Source organism: Cucurbita pepo, chromosome LG06 (assembly GCF_002806865.2).
Source record: "Cucurbita pepo subsp. pepo cultivar mu-cu-16 chromosome LG06, ASM280686v2, whole genome shotgun sequence".
NCBI lineage: Eukaryota > Viridiplantae > Streptophyta > Magnoliopsida > Cucurbitales > Cucurbitaceae > Cucurbita > Cucurbita pepo.
The window spans coordinates 2,368,801-2,387,396 of record NC_036643.1 but is presented as its reverse complement, the minus strand read 5'-3'; the positions used below and the strand labels follow the sequence as shown (position 1 = coordinate 2,387,396).

At 36.5% G+C, this 18,596-nt stretch overlaps 5 protein-coding genes across 5 annotated transcripts in view; 3 read left to right on the top strand and 2 right to left on the bottom strand.

Moving 5' to 3' along the window:
* Positions 1–1,364: 1,364 nt before the first annotated feature.
* On the bottom strand, positions 1,365–6,058 carry LOC111796441 (signal peptide peptidase-like). Its single transcript, XM_023679042.1, has 12 exons — positions 5,884–6,058; positions 5,534–5,654; positions 4,765–4,880; positions 4,504–4,655; positions 4,321–4,406; positions 3,750–3,877; positions 3,477–3,527; positions 2,977–3,063; positions 2,803–2,872; positions 2,553–2,689; positions 2,389–2,466; positions 1,365–1,742 (listed from the first exon to the last, which is right to left on the bottom strand). The coding sequence occupies exons 2-12, from the start codon at positions 5,571–5,573 to the stop codon at positions 1,662–1,664; spliced, it is 1,026 nt and encodes a 341-aa protein (XP_023534810.1). The 5' UTR covers positions 5,574–5,654; positions 5,884–6,058; the 3' UTR covers positions 1,365–1,661.
* A 1,100-nt stretch (positions 6,059–7,158) lies between these two features.
* Positions 7,159–9,890, bottom strand: LOC111796556 (pentatricopeptide repeat-containing protein At1g02060, chloroplastic-like). Its single transcript, XM_023679229.1, has 2 exons — positions 9,559–9,890; positions 7,159–8,272 (listed from the first exon to the last, which is right to left on the bottom strand). The coding sequence occupies exons 1-2, from the start codon at positions 9,847–9,849 to the stop codon at positions 7,595–7,597; spliced, it is 969 nt and encodes a 322-aa protein (XP_023534997.1). The 5' UTR covers positions 9,850–9,890; the 3' UTR covers positions 7,159–7,594.
* A 237-nt stretch (positions 9,891–10,127) lies between these two features.
* LOC111796977 (GTP-binding protein At2g22870-like) lies at positions 10,128–12,725 on the top strand. Its single transcript, XM_023679815.1, has 4 exons — positions 10,128–10,701; positions 11,976–12,045; positions 12,226–12,388; positions 12,463–12,725. The coding sequence occupies exons 1-4, from the start codon at positions 10,182–10,184 to the stop codon at positions 12,679–12,681; spliced, it is 972 nt and encodes a 323-aa protein (XP_023535583.1). The 5' UTR covers positions 10,128–10,181; the 3' UTR covers positions 12,682–12,725.
* A 2,455-nt stretch (positions 12,726–15,180) lies between these two features.
* Positions 15,181–17,231, top strand: LOC111796976 (BURP domain protein RD22). Its single transcript, XM_023679814.1, has 3 exons — positions 15,181–15,277; positions 15,339–15,444; positions 15,959–17,231. The coding sequence occupies exons 1-3, from the start codon at positions 15,239–15,241 to the stop codon at positions 16,972–16,974; spliced, it is 1,161 nt and encodes a 386-aa protein (XP_023535582.1). The 5' UTR covers positions 15,181–15,238; the 3' UTR covers positions 16,975–17,231.
* A 746-nt stretch (positions 17,232–17,977) lies between these two features.
* The window catches only part of LOC111796975 (protein ANTI-SILENCING 1-like), a gene marked incomplete in the record, with an annotated part of 6,897 nt that continues 6,278 nt past the window's right edge, over positions 17,978–18,596 (top strand). The window contains 1 exon segment of the mRNA XM_023679813.1: positions 17,978–18,214.

Below are 18,596 nucleotides of genomic sequence, written 5' to 3'. Positions count from 1 at the left end.
GTGATGTCATGTTTAATTAAGTTCTTAATTTGGTGTAACAGCCACTCAACTCCCTTGTATTTTTTAAGTTTATATTAATTTTTTTTTGGTACAACATCCTTATAATAAGTTTGAAATTGAATAAATATTTGTATCAAAATTTTAAAAAATATTTCATTAAAAAAGTTTTGGATTACATACAAAGGAAGGGAGAAATTTGGAATAAAAGAAAGTTACAAATTTGGTCAAATCTTACTTTAGTGGTTAAGAAATTTTTGTATAAATGCGTTAGTTAATTAATTAATTAATCAATACCTACGCAATTCATAATTTAATCTAATTTTTTCTTAACCAATCAGGATTTCCTTTATTTTTTTTTTCACAGTCTCACGCAACCTAATAATAGTCTCGTAGATGGTAAGGCAAGTTGAATGTTGCTCGTGATAAGATAAAAAAAAATTCTTCTCTCAGCCTCACTTATTAGAATGAATGTTGCTCGTGTCAATCCTTTAATTTTCCAAATATTCATTCTAACATTAGAACTTGTTAAAAAAAAAAAAAAAATACTTTAGTTATTATATTATCATCTAATATTTATTTATTTATTTACTTAATGCTTGCTCCCAAATTGTGTGGATAAAAAATAAACTAACAATGCGCAAAAAGTGACCTATGGATATACCTATCTTTCCTTTTTAGTCTCAAATCCGAAAACGTTACAATTTGTTGGAAAATATATAAAAAAATTTATTATTAAATTTGTCATTTGATTTTTTTTCTATCTAAAAATGAAAAATTTAAATATTCCAGACTAGAAATATGGCCTATATGTTTGGAATAGATTCCATTTTGAGAAAGTTAAAAAAGAAGTAAAGAACTATGACATATATATGTTTTGGAATAGATTCCATTTGAGAGAGTGACTTCTTTAGACAAAGACTCAATATTTTTCCGTCTAAATCAGATAAACTCACATCTTAAAGAAGTTGACAATAGGTTCACCGGAGATCGAGTAAATAACTCGACAAACAAATGGATCAGATCAACTTCCAATTTTAGTAAATAACACCCAAAACACATCAACATTATAATCTTAGCATCAAACTTGAAAAAATGTTAGGTTTTTTACCCTGGTATTTTTTTTAAATGTTTAAAAACTGTTATGAATTATAAAATATATATACGATACAAATACGAATTTGATAATATTGCAAAAGATGGGGTTTATTATTTAAATTATAAAGTTGGTCTAAGAATTAATCTCTACAGGTTAGAAGAAATTGGAGGATCAGATTCTGATGTAATATTTTAAAAAGAAATAATAGATCTAAAAAAAGGGCAAAAATTAGTTTAAAGGGGGAAAGGGAAAAAGAAGAGGGGGGGCATTTATGAAAATTGTAAATTTGGTATAAGAACCCCAGACAAGGGGGGCACTGTTGCAATAAAATAAAACTAAAGAGAGTTAAAAAGAGGAGAGAGGAGAGGAGTTGCTACGTGGATACAGGACTGTAGAGTAGGCAAGGCAAGCCGAAGTTTTGGAAATAAAATTAGGCCCATGTTAAAAAGAAGGTTTAGCTTACAGGATGGATGGAAGTGGATATGATATGGCTTTATATAGCCCACATTGAAAATTATGCCTCCCACCCCCTCCTCCTCCTCCTCCTCCACCTTCTCTAAATTTCTTATTCCTTCTTGCTTCCTTTGTCATCTTCACCGCCATCTTCAGATGAAATACCACTCTTCGACTCATCAAACTCTAATAGCTGCACAATATAATGTAACAACAATTTGAATCAATGCACAACCATGCCATAAATTTCTAAGATTTTTTTTTTCTTTTTTGGTAGGGTGGGGTATCGGGACGGGGGACGGGACGAGCAGGTGATATTCTCTGTAACGGCTCAGATCCACTGCTGACAGATATTGTCCTCTTTGGACTTTTCCCTCGAGACTTTAAAACGGGTGGGAAGGTTTCCACACCCTTATAATATGGGACATCACAATCCACCCCCCTTTGGGGCCCAGCGTCATCGCTGGCACTCTTTCCATCCTCCAATCAACGTGGGACCGCCCCCGAATCCACCCCCTTTGAGGCCAAGCGGCCTTACTGGCACACCGCCTCGTGTCTTCCCCCTTCGGGGAACAACGAGAAGGTTGGCACATCGTCCGATGTCTAGCTCTAATACTATTTGTAACGGCCCAAATCCACAGCTAATAGATATTGTCCTCTTTGGGCTTTCCCTTTCGGGCTTCCCCTCAAGGCGAGAAGGTTTCCACACCCTTATAAATGGTGGTTTGTTCTCCTCCCCAAATGTGGGACATCACATTCTCTAAGCGTATATGAAAGAGTGAAAACGACAATGACATCAAGGATGGAAGAATTTGAGAGAGCGAAAAAAGGGAACAAACCGGTTTGACTTCGCCATTCCATATGACATGAGCAGCCAAGAATCCAATAACAGCAGGAACAATGTAAAGAAGAGCAGGCTGGAAACAAGAAAGCAGACAAAGATCAGGTCTCATCAACTCCTTGATATATTTTAAAAAATATTAAAATTTAATGCAAACTTCACCTGGGCAGCTTGAAACCAATTCATGACCACTATTGTGAGGACCAAACCAACTGTGTATCCCATAAAAGCACTCTTGAAATATTGACCGTCTTTTCCCCTGGATGCATCAAATCGTAGAGCCAGTGCAACAAAGATCCCTAGAGGAACAAAAATATTATCAATACTTCCTTCAAGCTATATGAACAAGCACAAGTGAACTTTCATTTGGGATAAACACGCCAGAGATATGTAGATTGACATTCAAACTCACCGGGAATGACAATGTCACCAAGTCCAAGCATGGAGAATGGTCGAGCAGCATCTGCGGTGGGAAACAGAAGCTGCAGACAAATTTAGAAAACCATAATTAGACAGTCTGCTCAGCCCAAATCACATTTCACTGTGACGCGAACATCAAGTATTCGAGTTTAGCAAGAGTACAGACCTTTATAGGCGCATCAAACGATTTCGCGACACTAACCATCACTGGAGTAAAGAAAACCCAGAAGATATCGTATACAAACAGTCCAGCCTACGGAGAATTTAGACCAAAAAAAAAAAAAAATTACATGATTGATCAGAATGTGTGCAAAGGGACAATTAAATAATTGCACCACTAACAAAGCATTATGACAATATCCAGTCACTAAATTGGTGGAGTGAAAGATGTGTGTCCTGTTAGTTTTCTCAAAGCTCAGCAATAAATTGATAATTGATAATTGAAAACTGAATTGCATCAAAATTGCCTCAAAATGCCACATCGTAACCGTTGCACTCAAAACAAAGAATAAATCAAGTTGGCACAATCAAATTCCAAAGCGTGCTCCGTCAAGAGTAGGATGATTATCCAGTAGCATGTTTTATCAAACACCTTAAGTATTCTATACAACAGTAACCAAATTATCGTTAACTTTCATTATCAAATCCTTATGTTCCTCTTCTTACCAAAAGTATGGCACCAGTCTTAAAGGAACCAAGAGAAAGCATTTCAATTCCCTGCAAATGGAAAACAGAGAATTAATTACTTCAACGAATGCTCAACCACATGTAGTTAATTTTAGAGATGCTTAGAGAATGATTATTTGATTTTTGAATTAAACCCAACAAAAATCTTGCCAGTCAGCAAAGAACTTCCAGCCACATAAAGGAATTACAGAAGGAAGTATTGCTCAATCCGACGGCTACAGGGTCGTTTATTTTAAGAGGTCGCTACTGTACCTGGATACAAAAGGCAAGGCCCAAGATATTGTTAGCCAGCCAGTGTTTCTTCAAAGCATACCATGCACAAAAAAAGGTTCCAGGAATTGCTGCAACGACCTGAGACCTGGTGAACTCGATCTCCAAAGCTGTGTAAGAAATGAAAGGAAAAATATCATTCTGCATGATGAAAGGAGATAAGGTCAAGCAGATAAAATCAGCTGAATCTTGAAAGAAGCAGAAGAATCCAAAACAAAAATAAGGTTACAATCGTACAAAATTGAAAAAATCATACGAGTCTCAAATCAACAAAAACCCTTGTCCATAATTCAGAAGAATTTGGCGTTTAACCAAACCTGGCAAACAGATATAGTCATAAGGGCAACTGTAATGGAAACCATTAATTTCAATTTCCTTAATAGGAGAAGTGGCAAATTAAATTCTTCAAAGCCGACGAAGTGCCCTAAACAACTGATCGACCAAGGTTCATTTCAAATAGTTATATACATTATTATATATAAATAAATAAATAAAACTTGGAAATTTGCTCGTTTTTTGCGAAAATACATCAAACGAAAACAAAATCACATACCACGGAAATATGGAAAAGTCCATACAATAGCATCTTGATTCCAATGGTCTGGCAGATATCGCTTAATAGCAGGCAACAGAGTCGCTCTAGATAGAATGGAAAGAGGATATCATTAATAAAATTATGACTTAGATCAGCATACTTAATAAGATGTGCTTATGACCAACACATTTGAATACATACGAAAGAGCAAGGATCCCAAGCACAAAAAAGTAGCACGTCAAGACTGCATTGACCAAGTCCTTCGACAGAAACTTGAAAAGCAAGAAAAGAGATAAAAGCATTGCACTCCCAACAAAGGGAAAACGCATGGCGTGCTCACTTGACATCGTCTCCTGCATATTTGATAATAAGACATTGTAAGCAAATGGAATTGTAACCATGCAAGAAATGAAGAAAGCGGAAGCAATAAACAACTTGGCGTAACTTCCTCGTTACACTTACTGAAGGTGGAGTGGGTTTCACAGACCGATAGCAACCCACGTAAACAGTTAGACAAGCAGTCAGAACCACATTCACGTTAGGATCAACCTTCATAACAAGTGGAGCTAATGACAATCCTGCACCCAAAAAGATTAAGAGGTTAGGCTTAACCATACACTGGAAATTAAGATATTATAATCGATTTTCACTAACGACTTTCTAGTAGGTGCCATTGCATTTAGTTATATTTGATAGAAAACAGGGTACAAATTCATTCATATCCATAGAGATCAATGAATATTCATACAATTTTTAGGGTTACTCAAGTCTTCCAAAGACGATACAAATCCACATCTAATGATTTTTAATGAGAATGCATGTCCTAATTTGACGTGATGATTTCAGAATACTTGTAATTCTCATTTTCTGATTTTAATTTTATGCAATTTCCAGACGTCAATTTTCATACCAACTGATAACTGATAATAAGAAAACCACGATAGCTTGCATACATGATTTGTCTATTCTCTTGCACAAACTACAGATACCAATTACCTAAGAGAGATACAGATCTTGCAAAGATGTCCAAGAAACTACAAATGGAATTCAGTCAAGATTATATAATCTATCTAATTAAGTGATGTTACGAACGCTCATTCGATTGATAATATACCCATTCGCTCGTCATTCATAGAATTTCAGCTGTAATCATAAACAGCTAAACACAAAAGAAACAAAGATCTCCAGATTTACATCGGCGAAAAAGCAGTACAAGAAATTGGTTACCCACCGGCTAAAGCAAAATTCGCAATGCGCTCGGCGTTCTTCATGTTAGGCGATTCTCAATTGAACACTTTCCACCAACACTGTTAATCTTGAAAACTAAGATAATTATCTCGCAGTTGCTCCCTCTGCAATCAAACTCGCACACAAATACATTGATTAAAAAAACAAAAGATCAATTGCACTAACCCAATATGAAACATCAAATCATTCTCAAAATGCCGCAATTTCGCAGCGCAATTTAAAACTACGTGCGTAATCAACTAGCGATAAATTTTTGCAACAAAATTCGAAATGGAATCAACAAAAAAAGAATAAAATAGTCGTTGAATTGGATAAATGAACAAAAAATCGTACCAATCATCGGCGGCTCGAAGACTTCGAGTGGATTTGACCACGCAGAACGGAGAGCTCGCCGAAGAAAGAGAAGGAAAATTTTCACAAAATTTTCAGATTTAGGGTTTAACTTGACGAATGGAAAAAAAATGACAAAGGGATTGAAAGGGTAAAACTAGAAATTAAAAACGACATCAATCCACCGGACTGCTGCTTTAAAGCGTCTGACCTCCTAAGACGACCGGAAATTTATGGAAACGTGACGGAAATGCGTTTCTTTTGAAACGTGGCGCTTTATTATTGGTTTATAAATGGCAAGTGATGCGAACGGTTGTTTGTGATTGGACGTGGTATTTAGGCAAAACCAGAGAAAATAAAACAATAAATTTATTAAAAAAATTATTAGACAACACGACAGGTATGGGTACCGAAATGAAGCCACGTCTTTTGCTGATTTTTATCCACTCACGTTTCGCCACGTCGGTTTTCTTTTTTTTTTTCCCTCCGTATGACATGTCCTCCTGCTTTCAGTTTTTCAATTTTAGTCTTTTGACCTGCCGAATTAATTTTTTTTCCAAATTTGTTACAAAATAATAATAATTTTATAAATATATATTTTCATAATTTATAAAGATCACGTTAATAGAGATTGTTTTTATGGAAAGAAACTAATCTAAATTAGAAATATCTTTAAACTTTAGAAAAAAAATTAAAATCATTACCATTAATTTTAGATAAAAATCATTAATATTCTGTTTATAAAATATCTTTAACGATCAACAAAAAAAAAGTTTCAAAAATACAATTTTTAGCATTTAAAAATACAAAAGTTTCTAAAATTTCACTGATACCTTTAAATTAAAAAAAAAAATTAAAATACTAATAAAGTAAAGTAAAAAATGGAGATATTAAAAATACTAATAAATTTCATAGTATCCTTTTAAACCTACAATAACCATAGGTAAGGGTATTTTTAAATTTTTGAAAAAAATTAATAGATAATTAATAAAACCTTTTAAAGTTGAAATTGTAATAACTATTTTTTCTCTAAAATTAACAAAAAAAAAAGTAATTTTAAAATTAAAGAGTTATTTTTTTAGATAAAGTCCCAAATTTAGGAGTTTTTTTATTTTTTATTATTATTAATGTGGCTAAAAAAAACCTAAACAGGATGCATATGAAAAGTATATCAAAAGAAGCACGACTTGCTTGCACAGCCAAAAGAGAATGCATATGAAACCCAAAATCAGTACCTATTGGTTAAATCAGCCCTGAGAACCATAAACTAGCACGACAAAGGTAAAATTTTACATCCATTGGAGAGGAAAACGAAGCATTCCTTATAAGGGTGTAGAAACATCTCCCTAACAAACGTGTTTTAAAATCGTGATACATAACAAACTAAAACGAACAATATCTGCTAGCAGTGAGCTTGAGCTATTACAACAAACGTGTGCAAATATTTACCTTTCGTGCAGTCAATAAATGAGTCTAGTCTATTATAAGCTTCACCTGTAACAAATAAGTTACCTTGATGACCCCATCTGCGCATTCAAATGGCAAGCCGTGTTTAAAGAGTTCCATCCAATCGTTTGAACATGGGACATACACGTTGTTATCATTCTACCGTTTCTTTATGACGATATGCTATTGAGAATCGAATTCAATTTTCTTTCCTCTCTCAAGCCAGAAGAAGAAAATGAAAGAAAAACAAACTCCCAGCTCCTCTCCTTTACAATCGAGCTGCTTCGTTCAGCTTGGTAAGGATCTCCTCCATCCCTTCCGCCTCCCCAGATTCAAACCATATCGGAATGAATTTCTCTACCACATTCCAATTGATTTCCCATCCTTTGTCAAGCACAACAGTTAAGAACTTCTTGAGTTCATCCAAATCTTTCCTTTTACAGAACCCTTCAAGCATATTATCCAATATGATTGCGTTGGGCACAATGCCAGATAACATCATTTCATCAAAACATCTAACAGCAAAGTCAAAGCACTTTGATTTCACACTACCATGTATAAGAGCTTCATAGGTTCGAAGATCAGCAGAGAATTCAAACGCTCTTTTGGCTGAATACCATGCTTCCATGGAATTTACATCGAGTCGTTTGGCGAATGCCGAAATGAAATAGAAGAAAGTGTCAGCATTGGGTTTAGAACTTTCAGAATTTTTCATTATTTCAAACATGCTGAAGGCAGTTATCATGTTATGCGAAGATATACAAACCTCTATAAGTGAATTGAAAGCAGTCACCGTGGGTTTAACTCCTTGAAATTCCATAGCTGTGAAGACACGCATTGCAAGAGGGACATTCTGAAGCTCTCCGCAAAGACGTATTAGGTCGATGTAAAAGTCGGGATCCCTCTCGTTTTCTTTGCTCATTTTCTCCAATCTCCATTCCAAAGCCTGATAAAGTCAAACAAAGGCTAATCACGAGATACTCATGATCACTAAAACATAAACTTGCCAATCACTAAAGCCATTGAAAGAAATGACGGCTGAAACATGAAACCAGTTTCTTCCGAAGATTATTTAATTGATCGGGATGAATCTAAGGGCATGTTTGGGAGTGAATTTGTGAGATCCTACATTGGTTGGAAAGGGGAACAAAACATTCCTTATAAGGGTGTCGAAACCTCTCCCTAGTAGACGCGTTTTAAAACTCCAAGGGAAGGCCAGAAGGGAAAGCCCAAAGAGAACAATATCTACTAGCGGTGGGTTTGGGCTGTTACAAATGATATTAGAGCCAAATATCGAGCGGTAGGCCAGCCCCCAAGGAGTGGATTGTGAGATCTCATATCGATTGGAGAGAGCAACAAAACATTTTTTATAAGGGTGTGGAAACATCTCCCCAGACGTTGATGGATTGTGAGATCCCACATCGGTTCGAGGGAGTAACGAAACATTTCTTATAAGGGTGTGGGAACCTCTCCCTAATAAACGCATTTTAAAACCATGAGGTTGAACTATACATAACAGATCAAAGCGGACAATATCTGCTAGTAATGGGTTTGGGCAGATAAAAGATTTGAGATGGTTAAAGTCACCTTTGTTATGTTCAACATCATGCTAACACATGCTTTTAATCATTCAGAAGATCAAATTTCATATCAGCAAAATTGTGAAGGATTAAAAGCATGTTTTCAAAGTGATTTTGAAGATAGAGAAAGTAATTTGAATCATTTGAAAAGCACTCTCAAACATTTCCCAAGTCCCAATCAAGTTACATAATCCCTCCAAATCTTTTATTTGGCTTCAGCTCTTTGAATTTGCAAGCCTGAAAGCTTTCTTATATGGACTCCCTATCCAAATCGTTTGCTGCTTTTGTTTTACAAGATATTCAGGTCAGGGTTGTGCTTAATTGTTTATCAGTCCATATTTGCCTCCAAAATCAAATACTTTGTGGTCTGTGGTCTTTCGCTGTTAAATCTGCTCGTTTTGAATTATAATTTGAAAGAAACCAACGAATCTTCCCTATCAAGCTCGTTCCACCAATTGATCCATTGTAATTCTCTTTATTTATTACTTTCATATACTGTTTCGTATCCAAAGAAGAACAAAAACACATAATCCCTCCATTTCAGATACAACCTACTGACTCACAGAATCCATAGCTTTTCTTTCCCTAGATCCATTCAACAACCAACTAAACAGACAACAATGGAGGAAAAAGAGAGGGCCAGAAGCGTTACCAGCTGAGCCTTCTTAGGCGACGAAGAAGATATAAGAGACGTAACAAGAGCTTTCCAGGAAAGTCGCGAGTTGCCGAGAAAAGCATTTTCCGGCGAATCAAGCACGGATTTCACAGACGAACTTGGCTCCTGAATCAACCTGAGAACCTGAGGATTCAAAATCGAATTCGACGGATCAGTAGAAACGAATCTCCGGCAAATACATCGATAATGAGCTTCCTGAAACCGTAGCGGAATCCTGGAGGAACCGCCTTTGGCCAATGCCAGAACCCTGTTTCGCGCTACCGCCATAGTTCACTCCGGAGTTCGCGATCCGGCGCCTATATGCGCAATGCTCTAGCTTTTATACGTGGCTTGCATTTACGATTTTTTGTTTTTTTTTTTTTTAATTATTATAAAAAAAAAATTAGGGGAAATATCAAATTTTAATAAATCGGTAAAAAGTGTATCAAATTTCATCTTAATTTTTTTATTCCATCAAATTGCCTAGAAAATCATTAAATATATATATATATATATATATATTTATTTATTTATTTATTTATATATTTGTTAACATTATCTGAAGTCCCAGACCCGCCGTTTTTTCAATCTTGAGAAACCTCCACAAGAGAGGCGAGCAAATGCTCACGAACTCAGAGATGGTTCTCTCCCAGTTCTCTAAAATCAACATTTCTCTCTTTACTTTACCAATCCATCGCAATTTTAGCGCATTTCCGGCCAATAAACCGATTATCGCGGCAACAGCAGCCCCCATTTTCACATCGACTTCATTCCAGTTGCCCAAATCCACTGTAACTCCGGCCGAACCAATTCCGATCACCGATTTTTCGGAATATCCGGAAGAAATCCAGTTATCCATATCCCCTGATAAGCTATTTGTGCCGCCGGAAACAGATATTTCCGGCGGCGGTGGTGCGGGGCCGAGAATCTTGAAAGGTTCGAACATTGTATTGGGTCGGTACGCGAGGGATGCGCAGGTTTCTGAGGCGGATTTTGTGAAGAGTAGTGTGACAACTGAGGAATGCCCTTCTGATGGGCTTCCTGAATTTGCGCTTGTTGGGCGCTCGAATGTGGGGAAATCTTCACTGTTGAACTCGCTTGTTCGGCGGAAGAAGCTTGCTCTTACCTCCAAGAAACCAGGTGAGTGGTTTGTTCTGACCTAAGTTCATCTTGATTGTTTGGGTTCTGTTCATATGTTGTAGCTGTTGTGATGTGTTTGGTGTAGTTTCAAACTGTGTTCGACATGAATATGGATCAAAGAATTAGAGGGCTGTTCAGGGAAATAGAAGATAATTGTACAACATAGCTTAACAGAACAAATATTTTAAGAGCTCATTGATCCATTAGCACGGCCTAAACTCACCGCTAGCAGATATTGTATACTTTGACATGTTACGTATCATTGTCAGCCTCACGGTTTTAAAACATGTCTAATAGGGAGAAGTTTCCACCTTATAAGGAACATTTCGTTGCCCTCTCCAACCAATGTGGGATCTCACAATTCACCCCCTTGGAGGCCCAACGTCCTCGTTGGCACACCGCCTGGTGATTGGCTCTGATACCATTTATAACAGCTCAAGCCCACCACTAACATATATTGTCTGTTTTGACCCGTTACGTATAGCCGTCAACCTCACGGTTTTAAAACGCGTCTAATAGGGAGAAGTTTCCACACCCTTATGGAGAATGTTTCGTTCCCTCTCTCCTACCGTTGTGGGATCTCACAACGTAAAGTTTTGCTTCATCTTGTGAAAACTTCTAGCTTAGGAACGTGTGAGAGAGAATGGGTAGAATAAGGAATAAGGGAGTTACTTCGATGCCAGAGGGCTTATTTGCATCATAATTGTAGGCGGGCTATAGGCCTTTTCTGTTATCTTATGAGGGGTACATATGCACTAAGGAATTGTGAGGGAGACCTTGCGTGCGGGCCACAAGAGCGGTACCAAATTGAGGCAAATTCGGAATATTAGATATGATCTCAAAATAACAAGTGTCAAGGTCGTCTCTGTGAAAATATACTTTCTGCTTTCTCTGTATTGTCTCTTACTGTACATACCTGAAGCCATTGATATAAACCTTTAGCCAATGTTCATCTTTGCCTTTTCACTCTCTTATCTTTGTGTTCATCTAGATCGAGTGTGTGCGTTGTTGTGTGATCCTAATAGTCTCAGCAACCAAATATAATAGGTGACGCGGTTGTCCTATGAATATAGTCGAGGTGCATGCATGCTAGTCCAAACCGTCATAGATACTAAAAAAAACGGTGGGGGAGGGTAGGCACGTAACAATATTTTTGTGAACTTTAAACCTCGAATGTCCGAAATCTTTTGTACAGTTTAATCTCATATAGACTCTCCCATTTGTATTATCAGAATGTTGGATATGGATATAAACATTTCCATGTCTTCTTGCAGGAAAGACACAGTGCATAAACCACTTTCGAATTAACGATAGTTGGTACTTGGTCGATTTGCCGGGATACGGGTATGTCTCAGCTTCAACGTGTTTCGATGTCGGTCAGAAGATCGTTTTTCGACTTTCAAACACGACTTTCAAACATGCTTTTAAGTGATTTGAGTTCACTGTCCGACTTTGTTCCTTCTATGCGNTTGCTTCTAAGTGATTTGAGTTCACTGTCCGACTTTGTTCCTTCTATGCGTTTAGGTATGCAGCTGCACCACAGGAACTCCGAACGGATTGGAACAAGTTTACGAGGAACTATTTTCTGAATCGGTCGACGTTGGTTTCGGTTTTCCTTCTTATAGATGCAAGCATTCCTGCCAAACAAATTGATCTTGACTATGCTAGTTGGTTGGGTCAGAATCAGGTAATTTAGTTTTTCCTTCAACTGATCTGATGCCTTGGTTTTTAAGAAATTTTGATATGGAATGGTTTCTGCAGATTCCGATGACGATAATATTTACGAAATGTGACAAACGAAAGAAGAAAAAGAACGGTGGAAAACGACCCGAAGAAAACGTGAGCGACTTTCACGAACTGATAAGCGGTTTTTTCCAAACGACTCCGCCATGGATCATGACTAGCAGTGTCACCCATCAGGGTCGGGATGAAATACTTCTACATATTGCTCAGCTGAGAAACTACTGGCTCAAGCACTGAAAAAGCATCTTGCCAACTCGCCTTCCCGAGTCAACCAGGTACAATATCTTATATGGTTAAAATATTATTTAACCATAATTTTTTTTTGTGTGATTCAACTTAATGTAAAATTCAAAGATTAAGACTTAAATTTTTATTAAAACTGAATATTACACTAAGCGATTATTTTTTCGGTAATTTCTTTCTATTTAAATGACTTTTCAACGTTCATCGATAATAATTTAAACATCCCGTCATCATTTATGGATTAGATTTCAATGGCCTTATAATGACCATTTCGGGCCACACCAGCTTCTCATTTGCGTCGATTTCTTCTCCACGTAGTGCACTCTCTCTCACGTACCCCACTCTATATTAATAGTAGCGATATATTTTTAACTTTTTAAACAAATATAAGGGTATTAATTACATTTTTTTAAGATTATTTAAAAAAAAAAATTAAGAATATTTTATTAATTTAGGAGGGGAAACTAAAATTGGGTAGCATTCCATATGGGCGAGAACCACAGTAAGGGCAGACATGGCAGAGAAAACAATACCCATGCTGCAGCCATCCCAAAAGTTCAATAAATATGGCAGCTGTTGTCTGGAACCATAATAAATTAAATATTTGAAACAAATACAATTAATTGTTTTTACTCTTAATTGAAATAATTTGTAATTTAATAAGGCCACATGAAAACTTTGGTCACGATTTTTAATATTCAACATATTTAAAAAAATTCGAACGATTTATTATTATTATTATTATTATTATTATTTAAATGTATCTCGAGACAAACGAAACAAATACACAGGAGACAACTCCTTACATATCTACACTTTCATTTTATTTTAAATTTTAAAATTAGTCGAATAATTTTTAATGGGATGACATTCCAAATTGGCCGGCAACCACAAATAATTAAGGAAAGCTCCGACGACCAGATCAATAAATACGGCAGTTGTTAGGTAAATAAATAATTAATTTTTAAACAAATCCAATTAATTGTTCTTTTTCTTTCTAAAAAATCATATAGAATTCATGAAATAAAATAACAATAATTAAATGTTGAAGAAAATAAGCATGTATCACGTAAATTTTTTATAATATTACGATATATATATATATATATATTTTTTTTTTTTTTCTCTTCAGCATTTATTTTTTAAATGTTTATTATATGCTTAATATAAATAAAGGTATCATAGTACTAGAAAAATTCCTTTGTAAGGAGCCCTTGGATACTGAAACGTGGCAGAACGTGATTGGATGTTGGGTGACCTTTCGTGGCAGATAAATATTGGTCTAGGATCAGAAAACGTGGCACTAACTAGTTGGATTAAATTCTGTAGGGGCATAATCGTAATTTAGTGAAAATATTCACGCTTAATTAATGAAGGTATGATGTACCCAGTAAGTTTGGGGGAAAGCAGTCACATTTTATTAATGAATGTAGGATGATGGATTAAATTATTAGTTTATTTAATTTCATTTTTATGGCTATGAATTTTTTAAATGTCAGTACAAATTTGGGAATATTTTCGTGACCTATTAATGTTTAAAATCTGAACTAAATTAATTATTTAATTAAAATTTGGCTGAAATGTTATTTTATTTATCATTTTTTAAAATAATCTCTATTGTCATTCCATTTATAAAATTTGAAAATATTTTTTATTGGTAAATTATTGTTATTATTATTTATTCAATTTTGAATGATCATTCAAAATTAAATTGACTAAAATAAAAACACTAAATTTAAGATTTATTTAAACAAAAATTTAATAATTACACTAGCATTTATAATTTGTGAGATTTTAACAATTTATTAAATGGGTCTGGTAAAACTATATTTAAATTAAAAATATTTATTTAAATTTGTAGGGTGGAGTTGCTGTGAATGGGACGAGAAATCTATGTTTAAAGGAAATGAGAAAGTAAGCAAAGAGATTTCACCTCGTTTAGCTAAATGGGGTCACAGACTAAAATTATATTCTTTGTCCCTACCCAACTTTTTGTGGGGCGCACTACAGCTCTCCACCACCCATGGGTCATGTAATCTAAACGAGCTACTATGTGACACGTTGTGTGCCACAATGAAGGCGAGCGTGCCGAGACGAGTGTCCTAGGTGACTTTATTTGAAATGAATTTTTCAAAAATAGTATCAGGTAACACGGGTGTGTCGATATTGCACCACAGCTTGAGTGTCGGAGGTTGAATTATGCATTCCACTATTCATCTGTAAATAATATGACATGAGCACAAGAAGGCCAATACCTAGATAGAGCTCGATAGATAAATGTTACCAAATTCTGAATGAAATGAGTCATATGTGGACCCGTTATAATATATATATTAATCCACCTGTCCCATACGACATAATGGGCCATTTAAGTTGGTGAGGCGGAGGCAGTTGGAAGTTACTATTTTGACAAAAGTTGCCTACCCTTCTGATGCCGCCATCCTCTTCTTCTTCCATCCTTATAAATCTTCCCACTCATTTCCACTTCTTTTAGCACGGTTTTTAAATTTTATTATCTTTAATTGCTTTGAGCCTTCCTGGGTTTGTTTCAATGGAGTCTCGCTTTTCACTCGTCTTTCTTTTACTATTCGTAAGTCATAAACATTTCAAAACTACCGAACTTTTACGTATTATTTTGATCCGTTNTGCAGCTCGCAGTTGCCATTAGTCATGCCAATCTCTCGCCCGAACAGTATTGGAGTTCTGTATTACCGAACACTCCGATGCCAAAAGCCATTAAAGATCTCCTCAATTCTGGTCAGTATACAATTTATAAATTGTGATATCTCATATCGGTTGGGAAGAGAATGAAACACCTTTATAAGTGTGTGGAAACTTCTCTCTAGCAGACGTGTTTTAAAGCTTTGAGGGGAAGCCCGTACGGAAAAGTCCAAAGAGGACAATATTTGTCAGCGGTGGGTCTGGGCTGTTACAAATAGTATTGGAGCCAGACACCGGGCGATGTGTCAACGAGAAGGCTGTTTTTCGAAAGGGGTAGATATGAGGCGATGTGCCAGCAAGAACATTGGGCCCTGAAAGGGGTGGATTGTGATATCTCATGTTGGTTGGAGAGGAGAACGAAACACCCTTTATAACGGTGTGGAAACCTCTCTAGTAAACGCGTTTTAAAACCCAAAAGACAATATCTACATGAACCTACTCCAAACTCATTTTAAAATTTTATTTTCATATCATTAAAATTTATTTTAAATTAAAAACAATAGACCAATATATATATATATATATATATAACCAAAAATATATTTTGTAGACCTTCTAGAAGGCAAAAGTACTTCGGTGATTGTCGGCAAAGGGGGCGTAAACGTCAACACCGGGAAGGGGAAGGCCGGAGGCACCTCCGTTAACGTCGGCAAAGGTGGGGTTAACGTCCAAGCTCCAAAAGGGAAGACCGGAGGCACTTCCGTTAACGTTGGCAAAGGAGGGGTTAACGTCCACGCTCCAAAAGCGAAGCCCGGAGGAGGCACCTCCGTTAACGTCGGTAAAGGAGGCGTCAACGTCCACACCGGTCACAAAGGGAAGCCAGTTTACGTGGGAGTTAAGCCAGGCTCTAATCCCTTCAATTACATCTACGCCGCCACAGAAACCCAACTTCACGACGACCCAAATACCGCCCTTTTCTTTCTGGAAAACCAACTCCGGCCCGGTTCAAAGTTGACCCTTCATTTCCCAAAACCAACTTCCCCGGCCACGTCGACTTTCTTGCCACGTGAAGTAGCCAAAACCGTTCCCTTCTCATCCCAAAAACTCCCCCAAATCCTCGACCGGTTCTCAGTTAAACCCACGAGTCTTTCGGCCCAGCTGATCCGGAACGCCGTCGAGGAATGCGAGGCGCCTGGCATCGCCGGCGAGGATAAGTACTGCGCCACGTCGTTGGAGTCGATGGTGGATTTCAGCACCTCTAAGTTGGGGAAGGAGGTGGCGTTGGTCTCGACGGAAGTCGAGAAAGAGACGGGTTTGCAGCAGTTTACGGTGGCGAATTTGGCGAAGAAATCGCCTCCGGCGACGACGACGGCGGTTGTGTGCCACAAGTTGAGCTATCCGTACGCAGTGTTTTATTGCCACTCCACGCAACACACGCGAGTTTACAAGGTTGGTCTGGTCGGTGCTGACGGGACCAAAGCTGACGCGGTGGCCGTGTGTCATACCGACACGTCAGCTTGGAACCCAAAGCATTTGGCTTTTCAAGTGTTGAAGATCAAGCCAGGGACCGTTCCAGTTTGCCACTTCCTTCCACAAGACCACCTTGTGTGGGTTTCAAAATACTAGAAAAAAGAAAAATAATAATAAAAAAAACTTACTGTGCTTCTGGTTGGTCCACGTGGCACGTAGGTTAAAAATAAACCTAAATTACTTTTCTTGTAATATTATTAGTACTATGCCACTCATATATTACACTTTGTTTTTCTTTTTTGGTAGGGGACTTTTGTGTAATTTGGGATGTTAGTTATCTGGTTAAGAAATTAGTTACTGTGGTAATACTCATATGGTAATTTTATAAAATTATGATGGTTGTGCATCAGCAATGGATCATCTTCTCTTATTCTTATTTTATATTTTTTTTTCGAATTTGTATAATTATTATCACAAAAGTAATTTCTATTAGCTTAATCATTTAAGTAAAAATCGTAAATGATATGCCTAGGAGTAAAAAGTATTCAGAAATATATGGTTAAAATATATGACAAAGTTTATCTTTGTTGTTAAAAAAATGACAAAAGGTAATANAGCAATGGATCATCTTCTCTTATTCTTATTTTATATTTTTTTCGAATTTGTATAATTATTATCACAAAGGTAATTTCTATTAGCTTAATCATTTACGTGATTTAAATGATATGCCTAGGAGTAAAAAGTATTAAGAAATATATGGTTAAAATATATGACAAAGTTCATCTTTGTTATTAAAAAAATGACAAAAGGTAATATTTTAATACTAAATTGAATTTACTAAAATGACTAAAGTAAAATTGGGAAATAATTGAAATAGACGGTAAAATTAGGAAAACGATTTAATGTAATAAAGTAAAACTGTAAATAATATATTTTTACCTTAGAGATTATACACTCCAATTTTCCTGCAGGCCCAAGTTGTTCGGAGGAAGTCCACAAGCCCTAAATTTCAGTTCCATCAAATTGGAGGAATATTTCAGACCAATGCCACACGCGCCTCNAATAATATATTTTTACCTTAGAGATTATACACTCCAATTTTCATGCAGGCCCAAGTTGTTCGGAGGAAGTCCACAAGCCCTAATTTTCAGTTCCATCAAATTGGAGGAATATTTCAGACAATTGCCACACGCGCCACACGCGCCACACGCGCCCGCTCAAACGCAGGTTGGCGGTGCCTTACCGCGCGTTTGCGATTAGGGTTCTACTGGCTGAGTGAGTTTACGTCCACTGTTAATTTCCCTCCAGATTTCGGTCTGTGTGGTTCGCGCCTCTTCCATCGTTATATCATCAGAGATCTTCAGCACTTACTTTCACCTTTCATGGTCGCTTTCAGGTATCAAAACGATTCTGTTTGTGAAATTGTAAAAATGTTCATACATTATCGTTCTGCCATTCTTGATTGGTCTTGAAGTTAGGGCTAGAATAGTATTGGAATGCTTGATGAATGTCGCGCGGGTTTCTGTATTTTATGTGCTGAAAGAAACACTCGGTCGGTGGATTTTGGAGTTCTGAATTTCTCCATTCGAGGAATTGAAGTTTTGAAATATCGATTTTACCTTCGCTTGCACATCGGATTTCTGTTTACTCAAGTGAAATTAGTTTCTCTTGATTTCAGGGTATGCTTCAAACAAAATTGAAGTTGTAGTAGATTTTTTTTTTTTTTTTTTTTTTTTTTTTTTTTTTTTTTTTTTTTTTTTTTTTTTTTTTTTTTTTTT

What these genes read in the sequence shown, in the direction of transcription:
- LOC111796977 (XM_023679815.1), top strand. Translation starts at nt 10,182, where the DNA reads ATGCTCACGAACTCAGAGATGGTTCTCTCCCAGTTCTCTAAAATCAAC. An exon ending in TCTTACCTCCAAGAAACCAG is followed by an intron (nt 10,702 to 11,975) that starts GTGAGTGGTTTG and finishes GTCTTCTTGCAG; the next exon opens with GAAAGACACAGTGCATAAAC. An exon ending in GTTGGTTGGGTCAGAATCAG is followed by an intron (nt 12,389 to 12,462) that starts GTAATTTAGTTT and finishes TGGTTTCTGCAG; the next exon opens with ATTCCGATGACGATAATATT.
- LOC111796441 (XM_023679042.1), bottom strand. Translation starts at nt 5,573, where the DNA reads ATGAAGAACGCCGAGCGCATTGCGAATTTTGCTTTAGCCG. An exon ending in GACTTTTCCATATTTCCGTG is followed by an intron (nt 3,878 to 4,320) that starts GTATGTGATTTT and finishes TTTCTTACACAG; the next exon opens with CTTTGGAGATCGAGTTCACC. An exon ending in CGTTTGATGCGCCTATAAAG is followed by an intron (nt 2,873 to 2,976) that starts GTCTGTACTCTT and finishes ATTTGTCTGCAG; the next exon opens with CTTCTGTTTCCCACCGCAGA.
- LOC111796556 (XM_023679229.1), bottom strand. Translation starts at nt 9,849, where the DNA reads ATGGCGGTAGCGCGAAACAGGGTTCTGGCATTGGCCAAAGGCGGTTCC. An exon ending in CGCCTAAGAAGGCTCAGCTG is followed by an intron (nt 8,273 to 9,558) that starts GTAACGCTTCTG and finishes TGACTTTATCAG; the next exon opens with GCTTTGGAATGGAGATTGGA.
- LOC111796976 (XM_023679814.1), top strand. Translation starts at nt 15,239, where the DNA reads ATGGAGTCTCGCTTTTCACTCGTCTTTCTTTTACTATTC. An exon ending in TAAAGATCTCCTCAATTCTG is followed by an intron (nt 15,445 to 15,958) that starts GTCAGTATACAA and finishes TATATTTTGTAG; the next exon opens with ACCTTCTAGAAGGCAAAAGT.